Genomic DNA, 13744 nt, shown 5'->3' on the forward strand with positions numbered 1-13744 from the left:
CCTGTATTTTCCTTAAAAACCCCTACTCTTCCTTCAGGACTTTTATTATTGTCTTTAAGAATACATCTTTAAAGAGAAGACATCTTTACTTCTCCAGACTTAGATTCGTATCATCTCACCTAAAAACTTCCTTCAGAAGTTATTAATGATTGAGTCATTGTGTATTTATTGACTTGGCCTTTCTGGTTATGTTTGGTTTACTGCTGTATCTCTAGACACATTATAAAGAGCAGGCATATAAAAATTTTGTGGAAAGAAAGAATACTATCTAACTCAAGGGACTGTGGTAAAGATAACTGAAATAAGACATGGAAAAGTATGCCTAAATTCAAGTAAGCAACGCATGAACAGTTTTTCCTAGGCAATTTGACTAGAAACTTTTTACAGCACTTTTCCAAGAAATGAAACTACTACTTTGAATGGAAGGTATGGGTGACACAATGAGTCAGAAGCAAAACAGACTAAAGCATAGGAGAGAAGAGGAGACCATCACAATACCAGATTAGTGATAAATAAGAATTAGACATGTGGGCAGAATGGTATCTTGTTTCTGAGATAAATAACTGTTTTTACTAGGAAGCTTCATATAAATCTTTTACCTTACAGAAATTAATCCTAAAGCAGCAAGCAGTTGGCTGGAAAGACTACTGTAATGAAATACCACAAGCAGTAAAACTTTTATTTGCATTCAACACACTTATCTATGTAAGCTTTCTACATATCTACTATTGTTCTAAATGTCTAAATGTTTATTTTTAAAATATCACAACAGCAATAAAAAATAAACACAGGGATAAATCTTACAAAGATGAAAAAGATATGTAGACATTGCTGAAAACTACAAAATACTGTAGAAAGAAACTGAAAAGACCTAAATAAATGCTGAGATATAAAATGTTCATTGGAAGACAGGCTTCTATTGTTAAAACGACAGTTGTCCATGAATTGGTCTGGGATTCAAAGTAATCCCAATAAAATCCCAGCAGGCTTTTCTTTTGATTGGAAATCAAAAAGTTGATTTTAATAGTTATCCAGAAATCCAAAGAAACAAGAATAACCAATAGCCAGTCCTCTGAAACAATGTACAAAGATGGAAAATGTAGAGAACTGATTTCAAGACATATTTATAAACTAGAAGTAAACTAAGTAAACTTGAAGATGTGGTATTGGTGCAAACATAGGAAAAAAGATGAACACTACTGAATAGAGCATCTAGAAATAGATCTACACATATGTGGCCAGTTGATTTTGACAGAGGAAAATTAAGTTAAGAAAAATAATGTTCAACTAATGGAAGAAAAGTTTGATAATTGAAAAAAAAAGGAATCCATATAGTGTATGTGTAAAATTGACTCCAAATGGATTATAAATCTAACTGTATAAACTTAATACTATAAAATTTGTGATAGAAAAATCTCTGTGATTGTGGGTAAGGCAAAGATTTCTTAAATACAGCATCAAAGCACAGTCCATTAAAAAAATGATGAGATGTACTTATCAAAATTAAGAATGTATGTCCATCAAGACACCCTCAAAAAAATGGGGTTCTGACACTCTCTGATTTTTAAACTTATTACAAAGCTATAGCAATCAAAATGGTATGGTACTGGCAGAAAGATATACAGACCAATGGAAGAGAACAGAAAGCCCAGAAATAAACACTCACATATATAGTCAAATGGTTTTTAACAATGGAATCAATACTATTCCATGGGGAAAAGGATAGTCTCATCAACAAATAGTGTTAGGAAAGTTGGATATCCACAATGCAAAAGAAAGAAACTGGATTCTTACATTGCACTACATATAGAAATTAATACAAAATGGAAAAAAGACCTAAACATATGACCTAGCCTGTAATACTCTAAGAAGAAAACACAGAAAATGGCATTCAATTTGCAATGAATTCTTGGCTATGATACCAAATGCACAGGCAACAATTTTAAAAACATGAAATGCACTTTAAAATTTAAAATTCTTGTACATCAAAGGATATAATCAATAAAGTGAAAAGGAAACTTTTAGAATGGGAGAAAACATTTGCAAATCATATTATCTGATAAAGGGCTAATATCCAAAATACATAACTCAATAACCTGATTATAAAATGGGCAAAGGGCCTGAGTAGCTATTTCTCCAAAGAAGATACACAAACGAAAAAGCATAGGAAAAGATGCTCAACATCAGTGATCATTAGGGACATGCAAATCAAAATTACAGTAAAGTAGCAATGCACACTGTTTCAGAAAGCAGTATCACAAAAACAGAAAAGAACAAGTGTTGGCAATACGTAGAGAAATGGGAACCTTTGTGTAGTGCTGGCAGGAATGCAGAATTGGTACAGAAGCTATGAAAAACAGTATGATGATTTCTTAAAAATTAAAAAATAGAATTACCATATAATCCAGCAATTCTACTTTTGGCTATATATCTGAAAAAACTGCAAGGTCTCAAAGAGATCTGTGCATACCCATATTCACAGCAGCATTATTCACAACATCCAAGAGCTTGAAGCAACCCAAGTATCCATCAATAGATGAATGGATAAACAAAATGTGGTATATACATACAATGAAATACTAGTCAGCCTTAAAATGGAAGGAAATTCTGACACATGCTACAACATGGATGAACCTTAGGGCATTATACTAAATGAAATAAGCCAGACACAAAAAGACAAATGCTATGATTCCATTTACATGAGGTATCTAAAGCCAAATTCATACAAGCAAAGTAGTACAGTGGTTTCCAGAGTCATGGGGGTGAGGGGGAGGAGGGGGGCCAGAAATGGTACCTGTATTTAATGAGCTTAATGTTTGTTGAGACTTACCCACATTTTTCCACTCTCTATTAAGAGATAAAAAGGAGAGGGCCTCCCTGGTGTCCGAAGGGTTAAGTCTCAATGCTGTCACCTCTACGGTCAGAGTTTGATCCCTGGCAAGGAAGCTAACCCACATATGGCACAGCAAACCTCTCCTGTCTTGCCCGCTGCTCCCCTTAGCAGTGATTTCAATAGATCCACCTGTTCTGCTCCCCACTTTGTCTCTGGAGAATCCCCCCTCCAGCACCTCTGGACGACACCCCAGTTTTTCTATGAAAAAATTTAAAAAAGATTATAAGGAGGGCCTTCCTGGTGGCGCAGCGGGTTGAACACAGTGCTGTGAAGATGTCCGCAGCCTCTGCAGTGCGGGTTCAATTTCTGGACAGCTGGGGAGATGCCCACATGGTGCAACAGACCTCTCCTATCTCGCACGCTGCTCCCCTCAGCAGTGTATTTCAGTCATCTACCTGTTCTGCTCCCCCCCTCTGTCTCTGGTGAATCCTCTCACGCTCCCACGCCTCTGACCTGTACCCCAACTCTTGTATAAAAATAAATAAATCTTTAAAAAAATTATAAAAAAAAAGATTATAAGGAGAAACCTGTATAATAATTTTGTTAGGTTTTGGGAAAAATATATATATAAGTCCCACTTTATTTGTAATTTCACTTTCCAGCTTCAGTATCTTGCAGTACCAGCCACCCAAAAATATCATACACAATAAGATATGGAAAGACAAATAGCATTCACATAACTTATTACAGTATAAAGTGATAATTGTTCTATTTTATTATAAGCTTATCTTTTACTGTGACTAATTCATAAATTAAAGTTCATCATAGGAATGTAGGTATAAAAAAAAACTTAATATACATAGGGCTTGATACTATCTAGTTTCAGGCATCTACTGGGGGTCCTGCAGCATATCCCCTGTGAATAACGGGGGGACAGGACTACTGTGTATGAATATAAGTTGTTTTTCAAATGTGATTTACAAATGTCTTTCTCCAATTCCACTTAAGTGTCTTTTTAATTGTGATAAAGCACACAGAATATAAAATTTGCAGTCTTTATCATTTTTAAATGCACAATTTAGTAACAATATACCAACATTGTTGTAAAACCAGGCTCCAGAATTTCATCTTGCTTGTATCGACCACCTTTTATTGCTCCTTCATTTCAAAAGGAAAGGTGGGGTCCGGTTTCTAGGATTCGAAATGCTTTGTTAACTGTTTCTGCCTAGCACTAGACTATGCAGCAGTAAGTTCTCAAAATGTTTGCTGAATTGAAAAGAAAAAAAGCCAATAAGTCTGTGAAGGTATTTTGGTCTGGATTCTAAATCTGGCTTGACTAGACATAAAGCTCTAAGACTCTGGTTAACTACTTTATTTCCATTTCCTTATCAGTATAATGAAATCCTAATTGCCAGGTTAAGTATAAAGGATAAGAAATTTGCTGAACGGGAGAAGAGTGTATTCAAGCCAATTTACCAATAACTCAATGCAACAAGCTTTTAATGAGCAGTCTCTGTCATCCAGAAACTGTCAGATGCTTGAGATTCTGAGATTAATAGGTAGTTTAGTCTTCATTTTAAAAGGAGCATTAAAACAAAGAAAATAGCTCCTGCCTTTGAAGAACTGAAATTGCAACTGGTGAAACATTTAACTCACAAAGAACTAGAACTATGAAATGCAATGAGCTTGGTACTTGAGAGAGGAAAGTTCAAGTATAATGGGAGTACTCAAGAAGCAGCACTACCTCAAGCTTACTAGCTCAAGTTAGAGAAATTTGATATATATTTCTATAAGAAAAACCAGGAAGATTTTACACAGAATACTCCACTAGAACAACTGAAATCTAAGAAGGTAAACTTGAATTTCTTAACACTCTTAAAAATCACTGTCAGTAACTATACCTAATTACATCTCATAAACAGTATAGGTCAATCTTAGAATCTTTTAAATAAGAGGCACATGTACAAATCTGATATTGTTTTATTTGAAATGACTACAAATGGTATTTTTGCATGATTCTAAAACTAATCGATTTTTCCCCTAAAACTGTATTTCAATTTTTTTATTGATTTTAGTGTTTTTTGTGGTAGAAAACATTGCTTGTTAAGATTTACTATCTATATTTTTGCTCTATTTTAATGAAAAACAAAAATTCTTTTAAACCCTTAACACATGCAAAATGACTAGTATAATGAGTATATAAAGATTAAATATATAACAGTTTAGTCAAGGTTGTGAGAACCTTTTGCTTTATTCTCCTCTTAAAGCAGAGCACTTTTTAAAAGGGGGACAATTTGTGTGTGTGTGTGTGTGTGTGTAAGTGGGGACAGACAGTCCCTTCTAGACTTCCTATTGATATACTTACAATGCTGATCACAATCAACTCTGGCAAAGACTACTTGATTTTCATTTGGATACTCTTCCTTAATGACATTGGATGCTTCCTCAAAAATTGGATGCAACATCTGGCTGAAACGACACCTATGCACAGAGAAGGATACCAATTAAAACTGAAAAGAAGCAGCAACAAAATCTTATCTCAGTTATCATTGTCCATTGATACCAAACAGCTTTTGAGACAATCACACAGTTTAATCACAGATCCTGCTATCACTCTTTGAAGATAAAGACAATTTCAAATTCAAAGACTATTCAAAGACTATACAAATAATTATAAAACTTTGGGGCTTTTTACCTTAAAAATCTGCCAATATTATGAAATACACATTAAGGACACATACTATCTTTCACACAAGTTTGAAATTAGCCCTCTAAGATGCATCCACTAGGATTTGTAATGACTGATACTCGGGCATTTATAAAAGAAAATAGCTTTTTCTAAACAATGAACATATTTTTAGACTACAAAATCTTAAAGTGGTAAGTTTATTGCAAATATTAGACAATTCACCTGACTAAATCAAATCGCAAGCAATTCAGGAAACTAAATAAGTTGTGGTAAAAGGATATATTGTATATAATTAACTATTTCCCCTCATAATTTAGCACTGGTAAAATGGGCTTTTTTATCTATAAACTTATATACTAAGTTCAGGAACAAAAATTTTAAATTCTTAAATAAGATTTCTTGTCCTTGTTTACGTTGTCATTTTTGCTTGGTTTGTTTTTATTTTAAAAATGGGGCACAAAGCACTATTTACAATAGCTAAGATATGGAAACAACCTAAATGCCCATTGTGCATATACACAGGGGAGGGAAGAGCAAAAATGACTATGGTGATAGTTCACAGGTGTCTGAGTGGTAGTAATTTTATGATTTCTTCTGAGAGGAGAAAACAAACATACAAAAATGAACATGATATAAAAAGATATAAATAAAATTTTTTTTTAAAAGGCAAAAAGGGGGTGGGGCACAAGTACCACACAGTATTTCAGAAACTTGACACTTCTGATTCTACTGTCTTTTCACCACAAATATATGCTGTAGGTCATTAAAGAGGCCTGTTAATAGACAAATAAACCCAATCACAGACACAAGCAGCTGGGTTAGAATAATCATTCTTGTATGCAAAAGGCAGACTATTTGTTAACAAAAAAAAAGCAAACTATCATAGCTACTATTGCATCCAGAGTACAAATCACCAAGAAATGTATTTAATGAAGACTGAACTGTTTAACCCACATGTGATTAGATACACATACTAGCTATAATTCAATAAAAATATTGTAAGGGTTGTGTGAGGATGCAAACTTTATACTTCCTCTCGATTTCCTTTTGTATATCTCTTCTAGCCTATTCACCTGACTTCCTAAGGAGATGTCCTAGAATATATTAAGGAAATATAATTTGTATCTTTAATTTCTTGCTTTCAAGTGGCTCTTTCCTTTTAGCATTCTTACATCCCTTCTGCCACAGGTGGGTGGGGTCTGTGGATATGAGGAACTATGTCTTATTTCACTATGTATTCTAATAAGCATCAATAGATGCCTGTTAAACTAATAGAATTCAGGACCTGGAAGCTAGAATCACAAGTTTGTGGGTTCTTACAGTTTGCTGAAAATAGGATGCTGAAAGGCAGAGGAAGCAAGGCCTAAGGACCGATAAATGGTTTCTTTAAGAATATGGATATTGCCTAGTAAACAATCAACAAATGGGCAAGGTAAAGACATACATTGTGACTGGTCCAGTTTGCTGCCCAGCAAGCAGTTAAGCACAGGCTCATGTTTAAAACTGGATTTTTTAACACCAATAGGGAAAAGAGGAAGGCGAAATAAAAGTTTAATTACAATATTACTGCACCTTCATACACATAGAACCATACATACAGAAAGTTACATTTATAAAAGTTACATAATAAAAGCAATATATCTATAAAGGAGTTTTAAGGGTCATCTGAATCTAATCTCCAAACTAGTGCTTGAATTGACCTTTTACATATCAATCAAATAGGTAAAAAGTCTCTGCTGGACAATTTGAGGGCACTCACTGGTATGATCTAGTGGGGGGTGGGAACGGGGTAGGTAATAAGGTTTGACATCAAACATACCTGAGTTAAATCCCAGTTTCACTACTTACTAAGCCGTTTGACCTTTCTGAGCCTCAACTTTCTCAACCTAAAATGGAAATTATAATACCTAGCTGCAGGGTAGTTTTGAGCATTAGAAACAATGTATATAAAGAGTCTAGGACATAACAGCATTACTAAGCACCTACTATGATTTACCTTCTATAGCATATCAATATTTCAGGTGACTCTATCAAAGAATTCTTCCTTAAACTGGGTCAGAGCCGTAACTGCCAGAGGGAACTCAGAATCTAGTCTTTGAGGTCATAGCACATAAGTTTTTGTCCTACAACCAATTACCAAAATTTTTCTGGTTAAATAAAAGAGTATTAATTCATGAGCAACTAAATGTTGTTGCATAGTATGCTTTCCCAAATAACTGAAGTTTGTTCATACTATCAATTCAGTTTTTGCCACAAGGTCAGTGAGGCATTCTATTTCTCTTTTCTATAATACAGAAATTCCTCAATCAAGAGATCTGTCAAGTAACCTTGGGAAAATATTTCACTTTTCTAAGTCTTAGTTTTCTTATTTTTAAATTGGACTGGACTTCTACCAAATTTAGTGGCTACTGTTAGACTATAAACAATGCTACAAGTACTTGGAAAATGTTACCTTTGTTATACCTTTTACATATTCTCTGTATACCATCAATCTTTCACTGAAATTCTTAAAATCCTATACACGTGTTGTTTATGCACTATGTCTTTTCTGCCAAATGTCATGCAAAGGTTTGGAGATTAATATGGAAAAAAAAAAGATAGACATGGTAACTTTACACAAAGCTAAGGATGTTACTAGGGAACCACCAACTAAGTTACAGCATATAAGTGTTATGATTGGGTAAGTATAAGCTGTTACCACAAGTTATAGAGTTCCCAACCTCACTTGAGTGTACGGATGTGGTATTGATCTAGGAAGATTTCTCCAGATAGCCTGGTGAAAGGGGCATTTAATATATGACTTCAAAGATAATTAGGACTTAACCAGGTAAAGAAGCAGGTGAGAGAAGATGGACCAATTAAGCAGAGGAAATACCATGACAAAGGGTCCAGTGGTTGAGTATAAAATATTACAGAAACTGAAAACCATTCAGTATAATTAGAACAGAATGTAGGATTGGAGAGAGAGAGGAGTTATTGCTAGAGAGACTATAAGGAACCAGGTAATCAAGGGCTTTCTAGGCCAAGGTAAGGGATTTGAACTTAGTAACCTAAAGGTCATGGAAAACCATTTATGGGTTTTAAGAGGAGGTGTAAATGAATACAATCTACACTTTAGGAAAGATCACTCTGGCTAACTTTATAGAGAAAAGAATGGAGACACATAGGTCTAAAAGCACTGAAAACAAATCAGCAGACTGATGCAGGATCTGAGCAAACTACAGGACTGTGGGCTGAAGTAGGGTCACAGCTACTAGAAAATAATTCTAAAAAGGGTCAAATAAGATAGAAACGGTCTAGAAGTAAAGATTATGTATTTCAAACTATTCTCCAGATAAAACTCCTTATTCTTACTCCCCCAAATCACATTCCTTAACATCTATATACCATGTCCTTGTAGATGCTTGTGATGCTGAAATATTGAATAAGGCATTATCTTGCTCTCAAAGTTTGTTTGCTAGGGAACAAGCAAAGATCAAAGACAAAATACTGTAGTAAGAAAAAGAATAGTACTTAAGGTACTACAAGAACACTAAGACAAAAATCTCATTGAGGTTTCCTGGAAGAGGTAGTAGATGGTGTATGCATGCTTTAAGAAGTCACCATATTTTTCCTTCTAAGCCTGTCACACCCACATCTTTACCTCCAAACATGCCATATTTCTTCAGTTAGAAAAAACACAGAATTGCAATATGTACTCAACTGAGAGAGTGATTTGAATTTTTACATTATGTGCTTTTATTTTAAGACATGGGATAATGGAATCAATTATACTTCTTAAAACACAAATCAATTATATTTCTCTCTTAAAATACAAATTAAGCTGTTTCATTTATTAATGAAACTTAAAATTCAGTTTGTGTATGGAATATTACAAAAGAAAAAGGTTCCCCAACCACACACCTTTAGCAAGTTTAAAAAAAAAAAAATCATGCCACCCAAGCCACCGAAAATCAAAAATAAGATTATTACTTACCAATCAGCATAAAAATTTACTAAAGCAACATCAGCATTGTCTGAAATTGAAAAACAAAACCAAACAACCGGAGTTATTTGTGTCTACATAATTCTGACATAGTTAAAAATACAGTTTTTATCATGGTTCTTTTCCAATGTAAAGATATACTAAAAATGCAAAACAGGTTACTTATTACTCAGAAACACATACATTGAGCCATGATGGCTATAAAATTTGTGGGATTTGCCCCATTCCTTTTCTCTATCCCTCCATCTTTCTACCTTCATTGCATCTTAAACAAATACAAAGCAAAAGAGAAACAAAGATCAGGCAAGAATGCTACTAAATAGCTTACTCTAATAAAAAGTCAAGTGGAATGATACGGATTTTAACAATCTCTCATATTCGTAAATAACCGAGAATTAGCTAAGTAAAATCTTACTTCACAAAGGAGACCTACATATCTAAACTTTCCTAAATCTTAGCTGTGCCAGCTAGTTGCAACAAGTAATCCACAACTAATAGTGTTGCATAAGATGTACTTTTTCTGGTTCCTATTCATTTAACAGTTATCCTCTGTTGCAAAAATAGTTTAGTATCATTTGCATATCCTGATATAAGGACACGAGAAAAATGTAGCACTGTTCCTTTTGTCTACACTTAATGCAGAGAAACTTAGATGTAACTCCTCAAGCACTCACAAAAATAAAACACAAAGATATTCTAGAATTTGGAAGATGAGAGGAATAAGAATAATGTGCGAGTTTCAATTCTCTTCTTCCTTTTTACCCTCAAAGCACTTTTTATCTTCTTGCTTCTTTTTCTCTTCATTCTAAAGCACTGGTTCACAAGCTATAGTCCATAGAACAGAAACACTAGCATCACATAGGAACTTTTAGAATAGTAAATTCTTAGATGGGATTGAACAGTTTTTCTCAGAAACTGGGGGCCAGGTCTAGCAGTACAGATAATAAATCCTCCAGGTGATTATGTTACAAGATGAACCACTGCACTAAAGAAATCCTGAAACATGAAAACTGAGTTTTTGGCATTTAAAACCAGGTCTAAGAACACAAGACAATATATGGTGCTCATTGAATAATTTCTTAATCTTCATTGTTTTTGGTTTCATTATGCTCAAACTAGTGGGTGAAACGGAATACTTTAAAAAGTCAATTATATACACTGTACATTTTAATATCTTAAATTGTGATTTTCAACCACATCTTCACCTTCGCTCTATTTTTAAATCAATATTTTCCCCCAAGTTACTTAAATCTATAATCACACTGTCAGCAAAGCAAACAGTGAAACACTTATCAAACTAATTTGATCAATAAAAATAAGCAACCAGAATAGGTTAAAAGAAAAAAGAAAAAAAATTCTAGGCTGTGTCCAATATTTGGTACCACACAGTGGAAACTGTTGGCCTCTAAGTAAGTTTCAGCAAAATACTTTATGAATTATTCAGAATGTTTATGACAAGGCAAAGACATAAAAGAATATTAAACATATTAATTTGCTTTGTAACACAGGAAAATACTTACACATTTTAAGAAATTTTGCTAAATATTCTGGATAAATGAAATTTTATTCCATTTTGTTTTTGTATACAAACTTTCTACCTCAGGGGCCTCCCTGGTGGCGCAGGGGTTAAAGTCTCAGCACTATCAAGCTATGGCCAGCCACTGCAACATGATTTCAATTGGTGGGGGGGGGGGAGGAGGAGCAGTACTCTCCTGTCTAGCCTGCTGCTTCCCCTCAGCAGTGAATCTCAGTAGATCCACCTGTTCTGCTCCCCACTCTGTCTCTGGAGAATTCTCTCGTCCCCCATCCCCACACCTCTGGCCTACACCCAGGTTCTTGTATGCATAAATAAAAATAAATCTTAAAAAAACTTTCTGTTGCAAAAATACTAAGATACTTACTTAAAATATCATCTATATTCTCTGTATCAAGACTTGTTATTTCAGTTGTTACAGGAGTAAAAATCCAAGTTACCTGCAAATTTGAAAAACATAAAATTAATAAATGTTTCCACAACAGGCAAAAAATACAGAAAGACTTTAAAAAATGAAAGTTTATGAAAAGTTAATTCTATTATTTACAAGATCATCCATCAATTGGTTTTAATCTACAACGTAATTATACTAATCTTTCACTAGATCAATGAAATAGAAGTACTAACGTCTAAAGTCTGTAGTCAAATAAGACTTCTTATGTAACAAAACATATAAATTATGAGATTTTTTTCCTAAACATTAAGGAAACAGAGAATTTACTCACTCTTTTAAATTAATACATTATCTCTTCACCAACAAGAAGAAAAAAGTTTGCCAGATTATTACCACCTTTGAAGGAACATAAAACAAAAACTAAGTCTGCTGATTCTATCCCACCATGTTTCTGAGCTGGAACAATAATAAAGAACTCAAGACATTTTAAATGGTGACCCAAAAGCCCTCCTTGCTTCATAGTCCCCTCTTGGTGGTAACAATGTGTTAATAATGTGAGAGATTATTAAAAGGAGCATAAGAATATTTTTGATTCTACTTTAACATGACTGAAAGACAAAGTTCATCAAAGAATATCTTAGCTTGTCAATTACAAAACAAAGACATAATTTTAAACCAAGCTTTTAAACTAAGCTAGCAATTGCTTGCTTATTTTTTAAAAGTAATATTTTGCAGGGTTTTTTTTTTTTTTTTTTTTTTTGGAAATGACATCTTCAATACACTATGTGTTCTGCCGTCTGGACAGTTTTGGTTCAAACTAGAGTTTGTGTATGACACATGGTCCACTGTTGTTGACTGAGAGACAACTAATGTGAAGGCCCTGGTCAAGACACTGAATGCTATTCCTTTGTCCGCCCATTTCATGGGCATTTAATTTAAATACTCACAATAGTTATAATCCACTAACAATAACAATTCAATGTCTAGATGCTACAAAGAGACATGTTGATATTAGCATGTAAATAATCCCAACTAATTATTTCTATAAATTTACTTTTGTAGTAAAAACATAAGGGATAGCACTAGTCTTATTTTCAAGTTGTCATAATAGTGTAGCCAACAGCTAACTATTGCTTCTGTTAACAGCCAATAAATAATACTCTCCTAAAACTATTTGATGCATGTAACTAATTTCATTTTCTTAATCCCTTAAAAATTTAACTAGAAACATCAGACTTCCCTTACTAATCACTACTTACTATGCATATCTCAACAGATCCTTCCCTCATTAATGGAAGACTGGTTCCCAATAGATAACCATTTAACCCAATCACATAGATGCAGTAGCATTTTTTTTAGTTGACTAAACTTTTTATTTTTGTACATTGTTGTTCATTTTTGTACAATATTTGGTTTCTCCCCTCAGGTGTAGTCCCCATAAATCTCCTACCTTATCACCCATGAACTATGACCATAGTACGTTGTGCTCTTCCCTCCCATCATGATCCGTCTCCCCTGCTGTGTGCCTCAGATCTATAGTTTGTAAGTTTTGTCTTTTTTTTTTTTGACGTGTTGTTCAGTTTCCTTATAATCCCCCTATAATTGAAATCATCTGATATTTTTCTTTTTCCTTCTGACTTATTTCACTGAGCATAAATTCTTCTAGTTCCATCCATGTTACAGTACAGCAAGATTTTAGAGTGGACTGTGTATTGAAGAAAAACTCACGAGGAAGACACACAAGTGTTATTATAAAGCAAAGAAGTTGGATCATTATCAACATCAAATCATTAAATAACTTGATGTATAGGGAATAGTGACCTCTGCCTCAAGAAACGCTTGAGGTAAGGACTTCTTGGTGGTAAACAGAGGTAAAAGTGTGATAAACACAAATAAGAAAACTCTTTAGTTGTATAATCCAAAGAAGTCTGTTTTTAAAGAATTATCACCTACCAAAAATATAAGTTTACAAAAGCATACTCCAAATTTATTTTTTTTTTACTTAGGCAAAAATATTTACATGCTAGGTAATGACAAAAAAGAGGCAGTGATTAATTTGGCTGTACTAAATAGAAAACTATTACTTAAGAACCTTAGCGCTAACAAACATGCAACTGATAAAATGTATCCAACTAACAGCTATATTTAAGAGGGCCCAAAGCAAAGTAACTGGCTCTAACCTAATAATGTCTCCTTCCTATAGGCTGTACAAAGAGGCATTTTTATCATTAAAATTTCTATTAATATGCAGTATGAAGGGAAAGACAGGTTGTTTATTTGAACTGTTAGCAAGCTCTACTAGTCTGACA

At 33.8% G+C, this 13744-nt stretch overlaps 1 protein-coding gene across 1 annotated transcript in view; it reads right to left on the reverse strand.

The window, feature by feature from the left end:
* ERP44 (endoplasmic reticulum protein 44) overlaps positions 1-13744 on the reverse strand; it is a gene marked incomplete at its 3' end in the record, with an annotated part of 69328 nt that overhangs the window by 31137 nt on the left and 24447 nt on the right. Inside the window, exons 2-4 of the mRNA XM_084238493.1 lie at positions 11409-11481; positions 9499-9538; positions 5199-5314 (exon numbers count right to left, since the gene is read on the reverse strand). Coding sequence (XP_084094619.1) covers positions 5199-5314; positions 9499-9538; positions 11409-11481 — 229 coding nt within the window. The remainder of the gene's footprint in view (positions 1-5198; positions 5315-9498; positions 9539-11408; positions 11482-13744) is intronic.

The sequence above is a fragment of the Talpa europaea genome (assembly GCF_964194135.1).
Source record: "Talpa europaea genome assembly, chromosome: 7".
Taxonomy (NCBI): Eukaryota; Metazoa; Chordata; class Mammalia; order Eulipotyphla; family Talpidae; genus Talpa; species Talpa europaea.